General features: G+C 64.5%; 3 protein-coding genes across 3 annotated transcripts; 1 reads left to right on the top strand and 2 right to left on the bottom strand.

Moving 5' to 3' along the window:
- The first annotated feature begins 673 nt into the window (after nucleotides 1-673).
- ECM1 (extracellular matrix protein 1) lies at nucleotides 674-6,709 on the top strand. The gene is made up of 8 exons (XM_032204310.1): nucleotides 674-780; nucleotides 1,946-2,017; nucleotides 2,509-2,849; nucleotides 3,309-3,671; nucleotides 4,421-4,642; nucleotides 5,434-5,521; nucleotides 5,645-5,867; nucleotides 6,538-6,709. Exons 1-8 carry the CDS (start codon nucleotides 735-737, stop codon nucleotides 6,707-6,709), a joined length of 1,527 nt encoding a protein of 508 aa, XP_032060201.1. The 5' UTR covers nucleotides 674-734.
- A 1,404-nt stretch (nucleotides 6,710-8,113) lies between these two features.
- On the bottom strand, nucleotides 8,114-12,934 carry MCL1 (MCL1 apoptosis regulator, BCL2 family member). Its single transcript, XM_032204621.1, has 3 exons — nucleotides 12,245-12,934; nucleotides 9,898-10,145; nucleotides 8,114-9,537 (listed from the first exon to the last, which is right to left on the bottom strand). The coding sequence occupies exons 1-3, from the start codon at nucleotides 12,879-12,881 to the stop codon at nucleotides 9,421-9,423; spliced, it is 1,002 nt and encodes a 333-aa protein (XP_032060512.1). The 5' UTR covers nucleotides 12,882-12,934; the 3' UTR covers nucleotides 8,114-9,420.
- Nucleotides 12,935-15,625: 2,691 nt separating this feature from the next.
- On the bottom strand, nucleotides 15,626-17,888 carry ENSA (endosulfine alpha). Its single transcript, XM_032204635.1, has 3 exons — nucleotides 17,735-17,888; nucleotides 17,305-17,430; nucleotides 15,626-16,594 (listed from the first exon to the last, which is right to left on the bottom strand). Exons 1-3 carry the CDS (start codon nucleotides 17,789-17,791, stop codon nucleotides 16,424-16,426), a joined length of 354 nt encoding a protein of 117 aa, XP_032060526.1. The 5' UTR covers nucleotides 17,792-17,888; the 3' UTR covers nucleotides 15,626-16,423.
- Between the last annotated feature and the right edge of the window lie 1,284 nt (nucleotides 17,889-19,172).

The following is a 19,172-nucleotide window of genomic DNA, read 5'->3' as shown; positions in this document are numbered from 1 at the left end:
CCCCCCCCCATTTCCAAAGTGGGGGGGGGAATTTTTTTTGGGGGGCCCCCCCACATTCTTGGGGTTAAGGGACGTGACCGAGGTCGTGTGACCCGGGGGGGGGTCACCTCCTTTGTCCCCAAGGTGGTTTTTTTTGGGGTGGGGGGGACACGAGGCTGAAGCCACCCCTAGGATGGGTTTGGGGGGGGGGTCCTGCTGCAGGTGCCCCCCCCCAAGTCCCAATCCCACCACCCTGTCCCCGTGCCAGTGCCCAAAAAAGAGGGGGGGGGGTGAGTCACCGGGCGGGGCATGGCCGAAACGGGGCAAAAACCACAAAAATCCGCCCCGCTTTGACGCAGGGGTCCGAAAGGCAACGGGGGGGGGGGGGGGGAGAAAAAACGAGGGGGGGGGGGGGTTGTTTGGGACAACTGGTGAAGGGAAAGGGGGGGGCACCGCGCTGCCCCCCAGTACTCCCAGTGCCACCAGTAAGCCACCGGCCAGGCCGGTTGTGCCGGTGGCCCCTGGCTTTGACCCCACAAGGCCGCGGCCGGGCCCTGCCCGGGGGGGGGGGGTGTGCACCCTTGGGTGGGGGGGGGGGGGGGGGGGTGAAGGGGTGAGGTGGGGGCCAGGGTGCCCCCCCCGTGGCCCCCGCCGCGACGTCAGGGCCGTGACTCAGCCCGCGGGATGAGGCCCCGCGCCGCCCCGGCCCTACAAAAGGCGGAGGAGCCGCCGGAGGCCCCACAGCGCCCGCCGCCATGGCCGCCTTCGGCCTCCTCCTCCTCCTCCTCCTCGGCACCGCCGGTGAGTCCCGCGGCCGCCACCGCCAGCGGGGCCGGGACGGGACTTGGGGACAGGGGGGGGACGGGGACACCCTCAGGGTTAACAACCGGGGGTGTTTTTTTTTGGGGGGGGGGTGTCCTCCTCCTGGTAGCTGGGGCGCTGCTGGGCTACCTGGGAGCCTTCCCTGGCTACCTGGGGCACTTTGGGGCTACCTGGGGACCCTCCTGGCCACCCCAGGTTCCATCCCCAGGCATTTTTTGGCCACTTTTTGGCCACCCCAGGTCCCCTCCCAGCCACTTGTGTCCCCTCCTGGCCACCTGGGACCCCTCCCTGGCCACCTGGGGCACTTTTGGGCTACCTGAGGACCCTCCTGGCCACCTGAGTCCCCTCCCCAGCCACTTTCTGGCCCCTGTTTGGCTACCCCAAGACCCCTCCCAGCCACTTGTGTCCCCTCCTGGCCACCTGGGTCCCCTCCTGGCTACCTGGGACCCCTCCCTGGCCACCTGGGTCCCTTCCCTGGCCACCTAGATCCCCTCCTGGCCACCCAGGTCCCCTCCCCAGCCACTTTGTCCCCAGGACTTTGTCCCTGTTTGTCCCCTCCCAGTCCCCTCCCAGCCACCCAGGGCCCTGCTTGGCCACCCCGGGTCCCCTCCCCAGCCACTTTGTGGCCCCTGTTTGGCCACTCCCAGTCCCCTCCCAGCTACTTGTGTCCCCTCCTGGCCACCTGGGACCCCTCCCTGGCCACCTGGGGCACTTTTGGGCTACCTGGGGACCCTCCCAGCCACCTGAGTCCCCTCCCCAGCCACTTAGTGGCCCCTTCCCAGCCCCTTTTTGTCCCCTTTTTGGCCACCCCAGGTCCCCTCCCAGCCACTTGTGTCCCCTCCTGGCCACCTGGGACCCTTCCCTGGCCACCTGGGTCACTTTTGGGCCACCTGAGACCCTCCCTGGCCACCTGGTTCCCCTTGCAGCCCATTTAGGGTCCCTTCCCCATCCCCTCCGTGTCCCTTCCCAGCCCCCATGTCCCCCCCCCGGCATTAGGGTCACTTCCCCTTTTCCTACCCCGGTCCCCGCCTGCCCCCGCCCTACCCCCGGCTGCGGGATGGGGGGGGTGGGGGTGAGTTTGTGGGGTCTCTGCCCCACATGGGGGGGACGAGGGCTGTGCTCACTGTCCCCCTGTCCCCAAAAGCGGCCCTGAAGCCCCGCCACCCCGTGGTGCAGGAGCAGCTGATCCCACAGCATCCCTATGACATCGAGCAGGGTGAGTGGGGACGGGGGGCACTTGGAGGGGGGGGGACACACATATGGGGACACAGGGGCAGGGATGGGGACGGGAATGGGAATGAGATAAGGGGTTGGGGGACGCAGGGGGGGTTCCCAGCGATGGGGACATGGATGGGGGGAGACACGGGGATGGGGGGTGACATGGGGATGGGGGGTGACATGGGGATGGGGGGAGGACACGGGGACTGGGGGAGGACACAGGGATTTAAGGGGATGGAGGGGACAAGGGGACAGCTGGGGTATGGGGGCAGGAAGGGACAGGAGGGGACAGGAGGACACGGGGCCAGGGAAAAAAAATGGGGGGGGGGGACACCTGGGACCACAGGGACACCCAGGACCGGGGTTGGGGGGGGTCATGCATATAGGGTTGCCATTTTGGGGTGGGCAACGCGTGCTTGCAACAGGGCCACATGCCCACACACCCCCCCATCCCCTTGTGTCCCCCCCTCCTTGTCCCCGTCCCCGCAGTGATGCAGGAGGAGCAGGACATCGAGCTGCCCCCCGGGGTGATGGACGCGGCCAAAAACCCCCCCAGACCCCGGGCGCCTTCGTCCCCGGATTCCGTCGACGCTTTCGGCGCCTCGTCGTGGGGCAGCACCTTGGAGGGTTTCCCCCCGGCTTGGCCCCTTCCCGACGCCTTGGCCCGGCACTGCCGCGCCCCCACCCTGCTGCCCCGAGCCCCCCGGCCCTCGTTGCCCCCCGCCGCCTTCGCCCACCTCCGCCGGCAGGTGGAAGCCCTCGACGCCTTCTGGCCTCGCCTCGACGGCTGCTGCCGCCGCCCGGCCCCGCTGCCCTGCGCCCGCCGCGCCGTGAGTCCCGACCCCAAACCCCTCCAGTGGCCCTATATCGGGGTGATCCCGTTCCAACCCCAAATCCGGACCCCAAACCCTTCTGTGGACCTATATTGGGGTGATCCCGTCTGACCCCCAAACCCCTCCGTGGCCCTATATCGGGGTGATCCTGTTCCGACCCCAAATCCAGACCCCAAACCCCTCCGTGGCCCTATATTGGGGTGATCCCATCTGACCCCCAAACCCTTCCATGGTCCTATATCGGGGTGATCCCGTTCCAACCCCAAATCCGGACCCCAAACCCTTCCGTGGACCTATATAGGGATGATCCCGTCCGACCCCAAATCCGGACCCCAAACCCTTATGTGGCCCTATATCGGGGTGATCCCGTCTGACCCCAAATCCGGACCCCAAACCCCTCCATGGCCCTATATCGGGGTGATCCCATCCCTATTGTCCCATTTTCCCCCCTCGCAGTGGACCGATGTCCTGGACACCTTCTGCGATGACGAATTTGGGGTGAAGACGCGCCAGTTCCACTGCTGCCGCCGGCACGGGGCCGCGCGGCGCCGCTGCTTCACCGACGCCACCGCCGCCGCCACCGCCGCCACCCACGTCACCCAAGTGACCGAGGTGACCGTCTGGGACGTGGCCCACGAGCCTTCCTTCCCCCCCGGCGAGCCCACGGCCGCCAACATGGACAACATCTGCCGCCTGCGGGGGCTGCGGCCCGGGCCCCGCGGCCTCCCCGGGCCCCGCGCCCGTTTCCACACCCGCCTGGAGCGCGACTTCGGCCGCTGCTGCAACAACGGCACCGGCCTCGAGTGCGCCCGCGCCGCCGTGAGTGTCGGGGGACGGGGACGTGGGGTGGCGTGGGTGTCCCAAGGGGTGACATGGGTGGCCTAGGGGGTGGTGTGGGTGCCCTAGGGGGTGATATGGGTGTCCCCAAGGGTGACACGGGTGGCCTAGGGGGTGATGTGGGTGCTCTAAGGGGTGTCATTGGTGTCCCCAGGAGTGACACAGGTGTCCTGGGGGTGATGTGGGTGCCCTAAGGGGTGTTATGGGTGCCCTAGGGGTGTCCTGGGGTTGATGGGGGTGTCATTGGTGTCCCCAGGGGTGACGCGGGTGTCCTGGGGGTGGCATGGGTGCCCTAGGGTGTGACACAGGTGCCCTAAGGGGTGACACAGGTGACATGGGTGCCCTAGGGGGTGTCATGGGTGTCCCCAGAGGTGGCACAGCTGTCTTGGGGGTAGCACAGGTGTCCCAAGGGGTGACACAAGTGTCTTGGGGGTGGCACCAAAGGCCGGGGGGGGTGACACAGATGTCCTGGGGGTGTGCCACAGCTGTTTGGGGAGTGTCACTGGTGTCCCGGGAGTGGCACTGGTGTCCTGATATCATTGGGGTAGCGGGGAGGGGGATGTGACATTGTCTTGAGGGGGGGCTCCGGCTGTCCCAGAAGGGTCCTGGGCTATCTGAGGACCCCGAGTCCTTGCTGGTGGTGGCGGGGGGGGGTGTCCCCATGGTGCTGGTGGCCGGGGTGGGGACGGCCGAGGACAATTCCCCCCAACCCCCGTGGCCCCCCCCCACAGTGGCAGAAGGGCCTGGATCGCTACTGCCGGGAGGAAGGGGCGGTGAAGATGGGACAGCACCGCTGCTGCCAGCGGGGGGGGGGGTCGTGCCCGCAGCCGCTGCTTCGCCGCCGCCGCCCCCCACCCTGCCTACGACCGCGAGCTGCACAACGTCAGCCTGGCCCGGCTGGGCCCCGCCATGCTGCGCACCCTCTGTGGCCCCATCAGGCTGCTCAGCAAGAGGTGGGTGGTGGGGGGGGGCACCCATAACCCCAGGACCCCCCCTCCTTCACCCCATAACCCCGGGACCCCCTCCCCATAACCCCAGGACCCCCTCCCCATAACCCCAGGACCTCCTCCACATAGCCCCAGGATGCCCTTCTGCCCCCCCCCCATAACCCCGGGACCTCCCCTCCCTCACCCCATAACCCCGGGACCCCCTCCCCATAACCCCAGGACCCCCTCCCTCCCCATAACTCCGGAATCCCCTCCCCATAACCCTGGGACCCCCTCCCCATAACCCCAGGACCCCCTCCCCATCACTCCAGGCCCCTTCCGACATCTCCCTGACCCCCCCCACAGCACCAGGACCCCCTCCCCATAACCCCGGGACCCCCCTCCCCTCTCCCCATAATCCTGGGACCCCCTCTGGCATCTCCCTGCCCCTCCCCATAACCCTGGGACCCCCTTCCCATAACCCCGGGAACCCCTCCCCATAATCCTGGGACCCCCCCCAACATCTCCCTGCCCCTCCCCATAGCCACAGGACGCCCTCCCCATAACCCTGGGACCCCCCCCATCTCTCCATCCCCCTCCCCTAAAAATCCATGGGTCCCCCCCCATTTCCCCCCCCAAAAACCTCCCAGGGCCCCCCCCATCTCCCTTCACCATCCCCCTCAGAACCCTCCCACGCCCCCCCAAACCCCCCCCAAACCCCTCATCCCCCACCCACTGAATGAACACCGGGGGTCGCGGCTGGGGGGGGGGACAGAGAGGGGACACGGGACCCCCCCCAAATTAATGCCCCCCCCCAGACGGCCGGTACCGGAGCTGCTGGAGGCCGTCACCTCCTCCTGCTGCGCGTTGCCCCCCGAGGAGCAAAGCCCCTGCGCGGAGGAACAGGTGAATATTATTTTGTGGGGGGGCCAAATTCTTATTTTTTTACCCCTCCCGCCTTGATGACCGTCCCTCTAATTAATGAATTAATTAATTAATTAATGAATTAATGAATTATCTCCCCCGCAGCTGTCCCAAAGCATCGACGAGCTCTGCGGCTCCTGGCGGGACCCCCGGGCCTGCTGCTCGCGGGGGGGCCCCGAACGGCACCGCTGCTTCGCCGAGCGTTACCTGGGGGGGGTCCCCTTGGCCGCCGCCGTGCCCCCCCCGGCCCCCGACCACCCCCAGTAGGGCCCAGGGGCAATAAAAGGACGCGAGGCCTCAACCTGCTCCCGGGGGGGAGTCGTGTTTTGTTTGCGGCTGGGGGGGGGGATTTGGGGGTTTTTGGGGGGGTATTTTTGGGGCTGGGGGGGTGTTTTTGGGGTTGGGAGGGGTGTTTTTGGGGTGTGCCGGGCGTGTGCGTGTTTGTGGGGTGTCGCAGCGGGGTTGGGTCCCGCTGTGTTTGTGGAGCGGGGTGCGCCCAGGCCCGCACCCACGCGTGTCCGGGGCGGGCCCCGTGGGGCCCCCCCACGGCGCCGCTGACCCCAACCGGATCCCTCCCAGTCCTCCCAGTAGCCCCAGTGCCGGCCTCCCAGTAGCCCTAGTACCCTTCCCAATCCCACCCCACGTACAGCGAGCTCTTGGGGGGGATTTGGGGGATATTGGGGGGGTTTAGGGGGATTTGGGGAGTTTTGGGGGGGCTCAAGGGGGGTTGGGGGCACTTTTGGTAGTTCCAACCCCCCTCCCCCGGTCAAAATCTGGCTTTGCAGAGCACTGGAAAAGGTTTTTGGGGGCACCGGTGTTCCCAGTGCTCCCAGTGCCCTACCCCCCCCCCCCACCAGTGCTCCCAGTGCCCCCCAGTGCCCTGCAGCCCCTCCCAGTGCTCCCAGTAGGCTCCCTGGAGCACAGCACCCTCTGCTGGGGGGGCTGTCAGGGGGCGATCCTGCACCACCCCACCCCCCATTGTGGCCCATGTGTCCCAGTATGGGACACCAGTACGGAACACCAGTTTGGGACACCAGTATGGGATACCAGTATGAGACACCAGTATGGAACACCAGTAAGGGTCACTGGTATGGGACACCAGTACAGGATACCAGTTTGGGACACCAGTATAAAACACCAGTACTGGACACCAGTATGGGATACCAGTAAGGGACATGGGACACCAGTTGGGGACACCAGTATGGTACACCAGTAAGGGACACTGGTATGGGACACCAGTATGGAACACCAGTAAGGGACACCAGTACAGGACACCTGTATGGGACACCAGTATAAAACACCAGAATGGGACATCAGTATGGGATACCAGTAAGGGACACCAGTATGGGACACTGGACACCAGTACAGGACACCAGTATGGGCTTTGGGCCACCAGTTTGGGCCACCAGTACGGGACACAGAAGACCAGTATGGGCCACCAGTTGGGGACACCAGTACGGGACACTGGACACCAGTACAGGACACCAGTACGGGATTTGGGACACCAGTTGGGGCCACCAGTATGGGCCACTGGCCACCAGTTGGGGCCACCAGTACAGACTGGGCTGCCCTCCCCCGCCCCTCCCAGGAGCTGCAGGCCCCGCCCCCCGACGCCCCCGTCACGTGACCGCTCCCCACGCGGTCTCGCGCGGGTGTGGGGGGGGGAGGGGCGGGGGACGTGGGGGGGGGATGGGCGCGGGTTCCTGGAAGCGGTCACGTGAGCGCGCGCCATTGGCTGGCGCTGTTGCTGGGCGGGGCCGGGCAGAAATAGCCCAGCTGGGAGGGACGGAGGGGGGCGTGGCCACGCCCCTTCCCGGAAGTGCCGCGTTTCCATGGCAACGGGGGGAGGCCGCGGCCTAGCGGAGCCTGCACCGGACCCGAGGCCTGCACCGGACCCCGAGGCCTGCACCGGGCCGGGCCCCGCCACCCCCCTCAGCTTCCCCGGGGCCTCCTCTGCTCGAACCGAGGCCCTTGAGCGGCTCCCGAGGCCTCAGGGCCCAGCTCCGGAGGCCTCGGGGCCCTCCCCGTTCCCGTGGGCGGTTCCCGGGGCCTCAGGGCCCTCCCCGCCCGCTCCCCATCCCCCCCCCCGGTACTTCCGCGGGCGTTCGCGGAACGCGGCCGGGCTTCTCCGAAAAGCCGCGGGGCAGGGGAAGCTCCGCTCCCTCCCCCTCGGTTTCCAGGAAGGGAAGCAGGAGGCTGAGGCCCTCCCCGCAGCCCCGAAAGCCCGGCTGCAGCTGCAGGGCCCCACTGCGGGGCTCCCCCCAGCATCAAAAACCGAGGCAGCCGCCGCTGAGCCCCCAGCCCGAGTCCAGCGTGGCCACAGCCAGGCGGCTGCAGCTCCTCCACCACCCCAGCAGCTCTCAGAGGCAGCCGCTCGTGGATTTTCCCCACCTCCGAGGAAGTTCCCAGCTGGGGAAGGCCTCGAGAAGCAAAGGCAGGGTCCTGGGGGGTGGTTTTCTGCCAAGGGGATCCCCAGGGCAGCAGCAGCCGAGCTCCCTTACAGCAGAGGAGCAGTGAAGGCCCTTGCTCTGCTCGCACACCCCGCTCCTTTCCCAGGAAAGGGCAAGTTCCATGCCAGGGGATCGAACAGAAAACATTTATTGGCAGAACTAAGTGCTTGCTCAGCACACAAGCAGGCCTGGCGAGCGCTGCCCTCCAGCTCCCCGCTCACGGTTGCGTGAGGCATCGCTCAGGCTGCAGGTCAAGCACCGTAGGCACCTTCTCTCCCCTCTCACTTGCTCAGGGCCCCGTTCTGCGAGGCTGAGCTGCCCCAGGGCCCGACCGATCCACGGCTGGGGCTGGCCCTGGTGGAGGCACCGGGTTTTGGATTCTGCTGCAGAACATTCACATTCAAATACCAGCTTCGCTCCACTCCCTGCTTACGGGATCAAGATTAGAGGGGAGAGAAGGAAGGAACTGATACCAACTTCCCCATCTACTCGAAGGAGCTAGAAAACCCCAAAAAAAAAAGGGAGATAAAAATAAACAGGAACACCAAGTGTCGCCAGCAAGCTGTGGGCACAACGCGAGCCCCCCCAGGCTGCTGCTCCTTGGCAATTTGGCTCGGGTGCATCTCTGAAGAGCTCACTCGGCGTCGAGGCCGAAGGCTTTGCTACAACCACACGAGGGATGAAGCACGGCGTGCCCGTAAGCAGCTCCATCACGCTCAACCCCCCTGCCTCTGCACTGCTAGCTCGGTAAAAAAATGTACATATCCTACAGCTTGGAAGTATTTACAGCTTCTTTACAGCTTTCTCCGCCCCATGGCTCTTTTTTTTTGTTGTTGTTTTGTTGTGTTTTTTGTAAATACCCACAAAGTGCACTCCCTATTTTTAACCTGCCTGTGGCGCAGCGAGAGCAGTCAGACGGGGCAGCAGCTGCCTGCGGTCACCGCGCCGCGCCGGCCCCGCTCCGCCGCCTCCCTGCCACCTGCTGCCAGCCCCGGGGTGGCTCCGCTCCTTCCCGAGGCGGCGCCGGGCTCGCACTCGAAGCTCTGACAGAGGAGCTGCTCTCCCCAGGAGCGCCAAGCTCTGAATATCTCGCTCCCACCAAGCCAAACCCAAGAGGGCTTCAGTCCGGGCGAGGCTAAAAACTCCGGGGTAAAACCGAAGCAGTCCACTCGGGCTCTCAAACCGAGCCCGTCGACCAAACTTCTCCCGCTTTCTGCTCCCAAAAGCGATAATCCTCATGGGTCCCCTCGCAATCCGACCGGCGCACGCCTTCCTTCGGAGGAAAGGATTGCTCGGGGGAGGCCTGGGGGTTCTCCTGGGGGGTCGCTCGAGTCTCAGCTTCAGAAATACGCCCGCAGGAGGAAGCTCGCCAGCTCCACGACGCAGAGCCGGGCCACCCAGAGTTCCGCACCTCTGCGGCGTGCCGGGGGTTCACCGGATCATGTAGGCCAAGCTCGCTCCCAGTCCTGCCACTCCCGCGAACGCCATCAGCACGTTCCTGATGCTGCCTTCCAGGTCTTCCACTCGGAAAAAGTCGACGAAACCCTCCTGGGGGGGGGAACAGAAGGCAACAAGGCACCGTCACCTCCCTGCCACGGCACTCCCGGAGCCGCCACAGCCACGGGGAACCCCGCACGGCTTCGTTTTGGGGCCGCCACCGCCTCCTCCCGGGTGTAGGGCTGCGTTTTGGGGTCAGGGCCGCCCCGAGCAGCTAGGGGAAAGGCGTTGCTGCCTCCCCGGTGCCCTGGCTGTGGTTTTAACTGGAACTGTGACTCATCCCGCGTTCCGCTGACACACGCGGCTGTCACCCGGCGGGGGCGAGGGCAATAGGAAAAGATCGGATTGTTCCGAAAGAAATAATAAATAAATCAAAGGCTGGCGGGGCTGGGGCCGGGCGGCGTGACTCACCCAGCCTCCCTGGCTCACGAGCCACTCGCGCTTGGACGAGACGAGGGCGTCCGTGATGATCCTGGCCAGGGAGCCGATGCTTTTCTCCTGCTTGACGCTTTTCAGGTGCCTGGCGACGAAGGCGCCGAAGGAGATGAGGGTGACGACGCGCCCCCAGTTGGTCACCCCGTCGCTGAAGAGGTGGGCCGCCACCTCACCCACGGCCTGCAGGTCTTCCTCCTTCTTGATTTCCAGCTTCCGAAGCATTCCTGCAAGAGAGGCTGGCTCAGAGACTCGCAAAAAAAAGGCAAAACAGGCAGAAAAAAAAAAAAAACTTCTAGTTATTCCCCCCCACACCCCATGAGGGATCTGGGGGGCCGGCCCTGAGGCTTGGCACCGGCGTGAAGGTGGGTGCAGCGAGCGGAACCACAAAAATTCCCCGGCGCGACCTGCGGTGCCCCCCTCCCTCATGAATAAGCAAACAAACCCTTCCGAAACCGAAAGGCAGCGCTTGTTATTGCTCAAAGCCGCAGGAAGCCTCCCTGCAGCCAGTTCCTTTTCTGCACGCACGAAGGGAACGTCCCCAGTCCTCAACGGCCAGCTCCCGGTGACCCCCGCGCTCCCCCCTTCGCCCCCCTGAGCGTGGTTTCCTTGCCAGCACCCCAAAAATTTGGCCGGGGTGGTGAAACCCCAAAAATCTCGCCCAGCAGGGCGATGAGGGAAGGGGTGGGGGCCGGCTCGAAACCCTTTGCATTTTTTAAAAGTGCAACATCCTGCTGCGGCAGGGGCGGCGTCTCGCCGCCAGCTGGCTCGGGAGCTCGCTTCTGAGTTGGGTGAAACCAGCCCAAAATGGTCAAATCTCCCCCGTCCCCGTGGAGCTGACCCCAAAGGGTTGGTACGTGCTGGTCTGAAAAAAATCCCGCTGCTGGGTTCTGGGAAAGCAGCCCCAAAATGGTCGGTTCCGCCCCGTCCCCGGGGGCTCGCTTCCGAGTTCCACAAAACTGACCCAAAATGGGCAGTTCCCACCGCTCCCCGGGGACTCGCCTCTGAATTCCATGGAACTGACCCAAAATGGTCAATTCTCGCTGGTCCCTGAGAACTCGCCTCCGATTTCCACAAAACTGACCCCAAACGGTCAGATCTCACCGGTCCCTGAGGATTTATGGCTGAGTTATGTTAAAAGGACCCAAAACGCTTGGTTCTTGCTGGGCTTAAAAAGTTTCACTTCTGAGCTACGTGAAACCAGCCCAAAATGGTCGGTTCTTCCCCATCCAAGGGCTCACTTCCGAGTTCCACAAAACTGACCCAAAATGGGCAGTTCTCAAAGGCCTCCAAGAATTCACATCCGAGTTCCACGAAACCACCCCAAAATGGTCAATTCTGCCCGGTCCCCAAGGACTCGCCTCCAAATTCCACAAAACCAGCCCAAAATGGTCCAATCTCCTCCATCCCTAAGATTTTCTCCAAGTTAAGCAAAACTGGCCCCTTTTGGTCGTTTTTTTTTTTCCAGTCCCCGAATTGCTCACTTCTAAAATCCACAAAACTGACCCAAAAAGACCCATTCTCACCGCTCCCCCAAAACTCGCCTCCAAGTTCCCAGAAACCAGCCCAAATTTCCCCGTTCTCGCCGCTCCCCTCAGAAACTTGCGTCCGAGTTCTGGGAAGCCTCTCCGAAATTTCCACTTCTCCCCAAAAAAACCTCACCCCCAGAATTCCAGGAAACCCGCCCAAAATTACCCATTCTCACCACTCCCTAAAAACTAGCCCACGAACTGCAGCAAAACACCCCAAATTTGCCCAATTTCCCCCCCTTCTCCCCATGGACGAGGGGTTACCAACACCTCCGCCACCTGCTCACCCGGGACCACCGGGGCTGAGTTTTTTGGGGTCTATTTCGGGACCGGCTGAGTGGGATGGGGGTGGAATTTTTTGGGGTGGATTCCGGTAAAACCACCGGGCTCGGGGCCAGGAGCGCGGGCGCGCCCCGTTTAATCGGTAACCGGGTTATCAGCGCCCTGCAGCCCCGGCCAGTTTCCAACCCCCCCCATTTCGGGCAAAGTTCACTTTCGTTTTTGGCCGTTTTTAACGCGCTGGGCTCCGGGGGGACCCTCCCAGCCCCCGGTAGACCCCCGTTAACCCCCGTTAAACCCCGGTAGAGCCCCGTTAACCCCCTGTAGGCCCCAGCAGACCCCCGTTAAACCGCGGTAACCCCCGGTAGACCCCAGTTAAGCCCCGGTAGAGCCCAGTAGACCCCCGTTAAACCCCGGTAGACCCCCGTTAACCCCCTGTAGGCCCCAGTAGACCCCCGTTAAACCCCGTTAACCCCCGGTAGACCCCGGTAAACCCCCGTTAAGCCCCGGTAACTCACCTTGGAAGGCCAGCTCGTGTTTCTCCAGGACTCCGTCCCCCACCCTCCTCAGCGTTTCCAGCGCTTTCTCCATCACTCCGTCCCCCGCCCCCCCGGGCCTTCCCAAAAGGCCCGGAAAAAACTTTTTCAAGCCCGGTTCCGTTTCCCCCGCCGCTTCCCGGAGATACCGGAGGATCAATTCCAACGAGTCCTGCCTCAGCTCATCCGCGGGTAACTCTGGGGGGGTCCCCGGTAGAGACCCCCCCCCATCTCCTCCTCCTCCTCCGGGCCCTCCCAGCTCGGCCTCGGGCTCGCAGCCGTCCAGCTCCTCCTCGGGGCTCCACAACGGCGGCGACCGGGGAGCGGCGGAGCCAATCAGCGAGCGAGGAGCGGCGGCGGAGCCAATCAGCAGCGAGCAGGGGGCGCCGCGAGCCGCCGGGAACCGGGAGCGGGGGGGGGCGGCGGCGGCGGCGGCGTGAGGGGAAGGGGGAGAGGAGGAGGAGGAGGAGGAGGGGGAGGGGGGGGGGGACGGCGGGGCCGGGGCCCCCCCCGTTGAGACCGGGCCTCCCCCTCCTCCTCCTCCTCCTCCTCCGGGCCCGGTGCCGCCGCCGCAGTAGAGGTTGAAGCCGATGAGGGCGTTGCGCGGCAGGGCGAACATGGCGCCTACCGGAGAAGCCGCCCCCCCCCCCCCCCTACACCGGGCAGCGGCCAAACGGCTTCGAGGAGCGGGGCCGGGAGGGCGGGAGGAGGCCGCTTATATGGGAGCCGTGACGCCAACGGGGGGGTGGGGACGGGGGGGGGGCGAAGCCGGTTCCGCTTCCGGCCGGGCTCCGCCTCCCGGGGCCGGATCCTGGTTCCCCTCCCCCCCCCCCCTCCGCCCTCCCCGTTCTCTTGTCACGGCCCCGCTCCCCCCCCCCCCCGCCCCCCCCGCCACGTCCTCAGCCCCCCGGGAGGGGTTGGGGGTGGGGGTTGGGGTGGGCACCGGGGGGGGTTTGGGGACCCCCGAATGGGGTCGGAGGAGAAAGGGACGGGGGAGGCGCCACGTGGGTGCTGGGCTCTGCCCGTGCCCCCCCCCCCGGACACGCACAGTCCCGGTGTCCCCACAGCCCTCGTGTCCCCACCCCCGCTGCCCCCACACCCCCGTTATCCCCTATTCCCCTTATCCCCATTTCCCTCATGTCCCCAGCCCCAGTGCCCCCCTCGTCCCCGTTATCCCCCACCCCCAGCGCCCCCATCCCCAGCACCCGCACGTCCCTGCTGTCCCCACACCCCCCTTGCCCCCATTACCCCCATCCCCAGTGCCCCCACACCCCTGGTGTCCCCACACCCCTGATATCCCCATTACCCCCACCCCCATTATCCCCACTTCTCTCATGTCCCCGTTACCCCCGTCCCCAGTGCCCGATGTCCCCGTTAGCCCCCATCCCCGTTAGCCCCCATCCCTGTTAGCCCCACTTCCCTCATGTCCCCATCCCTGGTGTCCCCACACCTCCCTCGTTCCCATTATCCCCATCCCCGGTGCCCCCACATCCCCAGTGCCCCCATACCCCTGATATCCCCATCCCTGGTGACCCTTGTCCCCATTATTCCCCATCCCCGTTATCCCCACACCCCTCACGTCCCCATCCCCAGTGTCCCCTCATCCCCATTATCCCCCATCCCCGGTGCCCCCCCATCCCCAGTGCCCCCACACCCCTGACATCCCCATCCCTGGTGCCCCCTTGTCCCCATTATCCCCTCTTCTCTCATGTCCCCATCCCTGGTGTCCCCTTGTCCCCATAAACCCCATCCCTGGTGCCCTATGTCCCCGTGACCCCATCCCCAGTGCCCCTTTGTCCCCGGTGTCCCCATCCCGCTGTGAATCCACGCAACTGAGGGGCTTTGGGGCTCCCCCCCACACACCCCAAAATCCTCAATGGGATTTTCTGCCTGAAGGGGGGCACGATGCTGCAAACGGGGGCCAAAATTCGCCCCCATATCGTGCCCCCCTTGGGGAGGTGAGGCCGTGCCCCGCTGCCACCCCGTCCAAAGGCCACCGGCATCCTCAGGGCAACGTCAGCCCCGGCGTCACCACGACGTGACGAAAGCGGGACACCGGGCACGGGGCTGCGTCCCGGTTCCTTGGGGTGGCGAGGAAAGCCACCAGCCCCCCCAAAAAAGGGCCGGGGGAATCCCTGCCCGACCCCACTGCGGGATGGGGGAAACTCCACGGGGGATAAAAGGTGTGGGGAGGAAACCCCAAGAGCCCCTGGGATGGGGTTTTCTCCTCCAGGTGGGGCAGCGAGGAGCCCGAGGAGCTGCCAACGCCAAGAACCCCGGGGTTTTGGGGGCCCCAAAGCGCTGCCAAGTCCCCAAGTCATCACCCCGAGTGTCAGGCGGGGACAGTGGAGGAGGAAGCTGCGGTTACGCCTTGTCCCCACTGCCCTGACGCACTTTTGCCCCAAATCGTCAAAGAATCGGGGACGTGCATCCACCCCACACACCCCAACCCCATCGCTGCCTCCCCTTTGACCCCATAAGCAGCAGGACGGGGCTGCTCCGGGGGCCGGCGAGGCAAATCCCAACCCCAAAACCCCTTCCCGCGGCCCCAGGGAACGCGTCCTTGTGGGGGAAGCGAATTCTTGGCAGCGGGAGCAGCGGGAGGCGAGCTGGGTTTGTTCCGGCAGCGCCCGGCGGTGCCAAGCTCCGCGGCACAAACAAACCCGGCTGGAACAGCGCGTCCCGGCCCCGGCTTTGGGGTGGGGATCGTAAAAAAAGGCCAAAAGGGGGGGGAAACAGGGAGTGGGGGGCACTGGGAACGCCCGGTGCACAACCCCGAGACGGGGCCGGTGCTCGTTTGGAAGGCTGGAGGGGGAAAATGCCCCTCCCGGTGCCCCCCCGGGCTGCTCAGCTGATTAATGTCATGTTAATGGGGCAGCTCGGCAAAAAGGGACAGGTCTGGGTGTCCCAAATGGCCCCCAGTACCCTACGGGGGGGTACAGGGGTGTTTCAGCCCCCCCCCAAAGAAGGGGGATGAATTACGGCCAAGCCTTGCTCAGCCAACCCGCTGAAACCCCACAAGTTTTTCACCTGCCCCCCCCTTAGCGCTCAGCTCCCTCAGCCCCTCCTGCCTCAAAGAAACCCCACAGGAGCCCCCAAAAATGCCCCAGGACACCCTGACGCAGGGACGTGACCCCACTCCACGCCGCAGTCATGTTCCGGAGCTGCTCTGGCTGCTTCTCATCCTCTGGCGTCACCGTCGCTTCCTCCTCCTGCTCTGGGGGAAGTCGTGGTGGCCGAGCTGTCCCCTCCCTGCCCCCACTTTGCCTTTTTCCCTACCTTGCCTTTTTTTCTTCCTTCCCCATTTTATTTATTTATTTTTTTTTTTACAAGCGCGGCACGCTAGAAAAGAGGGGAGATGAAGAAGTACAAAATTAGATATATTTTTATATATACGATTCGTTATCTATTTACAAACACAGCTGGGACAGGCGGCGGAGCACGAGGAGGCTGCGCAGCTGCTGCCCTGACCGGGCCACGCAGGGACCGGAGGGGAGCCGAGGACGTGGCTCGCCTGTCCCCACTCCGCTCCTCGTCCCCACAGAGGGGAAATCCCCTCGTTTGGGGTCTCTCCAGACCCCCCAGCAGCAAATGTGGGCGTCGAGAGCAGCCCCGGTGGTGCCGGTGCTCGGCACATGCCCGAGGGAAGCCGTACCTGTGCCGCCCGCTGCCTCCCTCCTGCGGTTTCTCTCCTGTCCCAAAGGGGAATCCCTAAAGCCAACGGCGTCCGCTCGCCCTCCCCTCGCCTCTGGAACGGGGACAGAGCTCGGGATGGGATCAGCGCAGCCCTCGGGGCCCTTTTGCTGACCCTACTACGACCGCATGCTGAGCACGTGGCGCCCCGCAGGCTGCAGCCACGGCGCTGCCCTCGTTTTGTTTATCAAGCCTGAAACAAAAAGGCAAGAGGGGAGAAAAAAAAAAAATCAATCAAAAAAATCCTCTCTGCAAGCAGGGATGGTTCCCAACGGGGTGAAAACGAAGGCAGCAAACCAGCCTCCGACACCTCTCCTAGGGTTTGGTGTGTGTTTGCTGTAAATACTCATAAACTACGTGGATTCTGGTGCTCCCAGCCCTACAGTAGAGTGAAGTTCAATCCAATTAACCAAAAGAAAAAGGAAAAACAGGGGAAAAAATAAAAATAAAACAGCCTGTGAGCGCAGGCTACCCGGCCAGCTTGCTGGTCACAAGCGAGGATTTTCTCTGCGGGAGGTCCTGCGGCGTGGGGATGTGGTCTCCCGTCACCAGGTTCTTGTCAGGCCCCGCGCTGGGCAGCTGCTTGTTCTTCATCTTCGCCTTGGCCATGTTGTAGTCGCCGGAATCGAAGTATTTTTGCTGAAAAAGAGAAGAGAGAGAGGGTGAGTTAATTTGCAGAGGTTTGCAGCACTCGCAGCCGAGCTGCGGGGCACGGCCGAGACCTGTGTGTGGGGCCAGAATTGAGATTCTTTACGGGGCTGCCAGGGTTGGCACACAAAACCAGACCACGAGGGGAAAGGAACAGCTGATTTCGCTCATCCTGCTGGCACAAAGGCAGGGTTTTTGCCCCAGGGAGCACAGCCTGGCCCGCGGCAGGGCTTCTGCTGGCGCCATGCAGGTCGCAGACAGGATCCTGCAGCCGAAACCCAGCAGGGAAAAAAGCCAGCTGTGTGCCAAGCAATGAAGTAACCCTCATTATTTTTTTTTTTTTGGCTTGCTTTAGGAACTGGCACCTAAAACCGACATCCCCAGCGTTTGTGTCGGTGACAGAGCACACGCAGAGGCCGCGGGGACGGCCGTCAGCAGGAGTGGAAGCCCCGGCGTGTTCGGAGCTGGGGAGCTCCAAAGGGATTTGTGTTTCCTGCCCCAGCCTCTGCAAGGAGAGCCAGCAGCAGCAACCCCAGCAGCTACAGATGACTCTGGGAGGAGGATTTCATTGCTTTTCCAGGGAGTACAGTGAGGTTTTGTGCTGAGGTGCAGCTGCCTGACTTGCTGCCGTTCCCCCCTGCCTTTTGCACAGGCCCAGAGCCTGGGGAAGGCCGCAGAGGCCGCGGCCGGGCCGTGAATACCCCTTTCTGCAGCCTCTTCATCAGGAAATCGGAGCCTCCGGGCTTCTGGCCCAGGTTGGGGTATTTCGCCTTCAGCTTCGCCTCCTCCGCTCGCTCAGGGTGGGCGATCTCCTTCTCCTGCGCATCCTGGAAAACGAGAAGGGGCTGAAGGGGGCCTGGGGGGGGCTGAGGGGGTCCTGAGGGGCGTCTGAGGGCCCCCAGCCCCACACCCCCAGTATCCCACAACCCCCCGCGCGCCCCTCCACACAAGCTACCCTTTTCCCCGCCCCTCCCGGAAGTCCCTCCTCCCCCCCTCCTGCCGCGCAGCCAATGAGACGCCGGCGTTACTCAGATGGACAGCGGCAGCAAGCAATCAGCCAGCCCGGAGGGGAAGATAGACGCGCTGCCCAGCCAATAGGGAGGCAGGAGGGCTCGCCGAGGGGGTTCCCACCTGTTTTTCCTGCCCGGGTTCCTCCGTGCGGGTGCCGGTGCCGAGCGGGGCGGCCATGGCGGGGAGCGGCGACCCCGGTGGATCCGCGCTGCCTCCGCGCTGCCTCCGCGCCGCCCGGCCCCGCTCTCTGCTCCAAAATGGCCGCTGCCGCCCCCTGCCGCCTCGGCAGTCTGACGGACAGGCGGCCGTCCAATGGGAGCGGGGAGGAGGGCGCGCTGACATCACCTCCAACCAATCAGCGCCAGCGTGGGGCGGGGAGAGGGGCGGGGCCTAGCCGTCCCGGCTGGAGCTGTGGGGGGCCAATGGGAAGTGAGGCAGCTTGAGCGGGAAGGCGGAACCCCGTCAGCTTGATTGACGCTGGAAAGAACCAATAGACAGAAGGACTGCGGCGGGGGACCCAATGAGCGGGCGGGAGGGGCGGGGCTTCAGCTCGGCTGCAGGAACAGGCCCGGGCGCCTCCTGGCGGGCCGCAGAAGCCCCTTGGAGCCCTCAGAGCTCCCAGTGCCCCCAGTGCTCCCAGTACTTCCAGTGCTCCCAGTGTCCCCAAGCACCCCCACTGACACCCCCAGTGTCCCCAAGCACTCCCATTGCCCCTCCCAGTGTCCCCCAGTGCTCCCAGTGTCCTCACTGGGGCATCGTCCTGATCTGGCCTCATGGCCCCACAGTGTCCCCATGGCCCAGCCACAGCCTTGTGGCCCTATAACGTCCCCACGGCCCTACAGTGTCCCCATGGCCCTGCGCTGATCCCATGGCCCATCATTTTATCATGTCCTGCAGTGTCTCCATAGCCCCCAGATGTCCCAGTTTCCCTTAGCACCACACTGTCCCCATGTCCCTGCATGGTCCCCATGCCCCACACTGTCCCCACGTCCCACACTGTCCCCACAGCCCATAATTTTCTCAAGTTCCACAACGCCATAGCCCTGAAACATCCCCATGGCCCTACCTTATCGCCATGTCCTACAATGCCCCCATGTCCCACGGTGTCCCCATGTCCCACACTGTCCCCACAGCCCATAATGTTCTCAAGTCCCACAACATCTCCATAGCCCTGAAACTTCCCCATGACCCTACATTATCCCCATGGTCCTGTGCCATCCTGACGCCCCGTTGTGCTGCGGGCTCCTTGCCCACACTCCCCACAGGCACCGGCACCGACCCGCTGCTTTCCTGGTGACCCCAAGAAGGTGCCCACGAGGATCTGTGTCCCTGGGGACAGCCCCGGGCCTCACAGAGCAGCCCTGGGGTGCGGGAGCCCAGCTTGGGGTGTCCCCATGGCACCAGCAGCACCGAGGACCTGCCTTCCACCACCAAACCCTTTTATTAGAAGGAGCAGTTGGAACCGCCGCGACTGCAAGCTATGGGGCTTCAATACCCAGAAACACGTTCACATCCACGGCGGGGAGTCCAAGTGGCAGAGGAGGAAGGAAATTAATCA

Source organism: Aythya fuligula, chromosome 28, assembly GCF_009819795.1.
Source record: "Aythya fuligula isolate bAytFul2 chromosome 28, bAytFul2.pri, whole genome shotgun sequence".
In the NCBI taxonomy this organism is placed as follows: domain Eukaryota; kingdom Metazoa; phylum Chordata; class Aves; order Anseriformes; family Anatidae; genus Aythya; species Aythya fuligula.
The sequence above is the reverse complement of the archived record's forward strand: the minus strand, read 5'-3'. Positions and strand labels throughout refer to the sequence as shown.

Bases quoted from the DNA above. Each gene is read 5' to 3' on its own strand.
- MCL1 (XM_032204621.1), bottom strand. From the start codon at position 12,881: ATGTTCGCCCTGCCGCGCAACGCCCTCATCGGCTTCAACCTCTACTGC. The intron at 10,146-12,244 runs GTGAGTTACCGG...CCTCTCTTGCAG, and splicing joins ACACGAGCTGGCCTTCCAAG to GAATGCTTCGGAAGCTGGAA. The intron at 9,538-9,897 runs GTGAGTCACGCC...TCCCCCCCCCAG, and splicing joins TCGTGAGCCAGGGAGGCTGG to GAGGGTTTCGTCGACTTTTT.
- ENSA (XM_032204635.1), bottom strand. From the start codon at position 17,791: ATGGCCGCCCCGCTCGGCACCGGCACCCGCACGGAGGAACCCGGGCAG. The intron at 17,431-17,734 runs GTGGGAACCCCC...CTCGTTTTCCAG, and splicing joins AACCCGGGCAGGAAAAACAG to GATGCGCAGGAGAAGGAGAT. The intron at 16,595-17,304 runs GTATTCACGGCC...TCTCTTTTTCAG, and splicing joins TGAAGAGGCTGCAGAAAGGG to CAAAAATACTTCGATTCCGG.
- ECM1 (XM_032204310.1), top strand. From the start codon at position 735: ATGGCCGCCTTCGGCCTCCTCCTCCTCCTCCTCCTCGGCACCGCCG. The intron at 781-1,945 runs GTGAGTCCCGCG...TGTCCCCAAAAG, and splicing joins CCTCCTCCTCGGCACCGCCG to CGGCCCTGAAGCCCCGCCAC. The intron at 4,643-5,433 runs GTGGGTGGTGGG...GCCCCCCCCCAG, and splicing joins ATCAGGCTGCTCAGCAAGAG to ACGGCCGGTACCGGAGCTGC.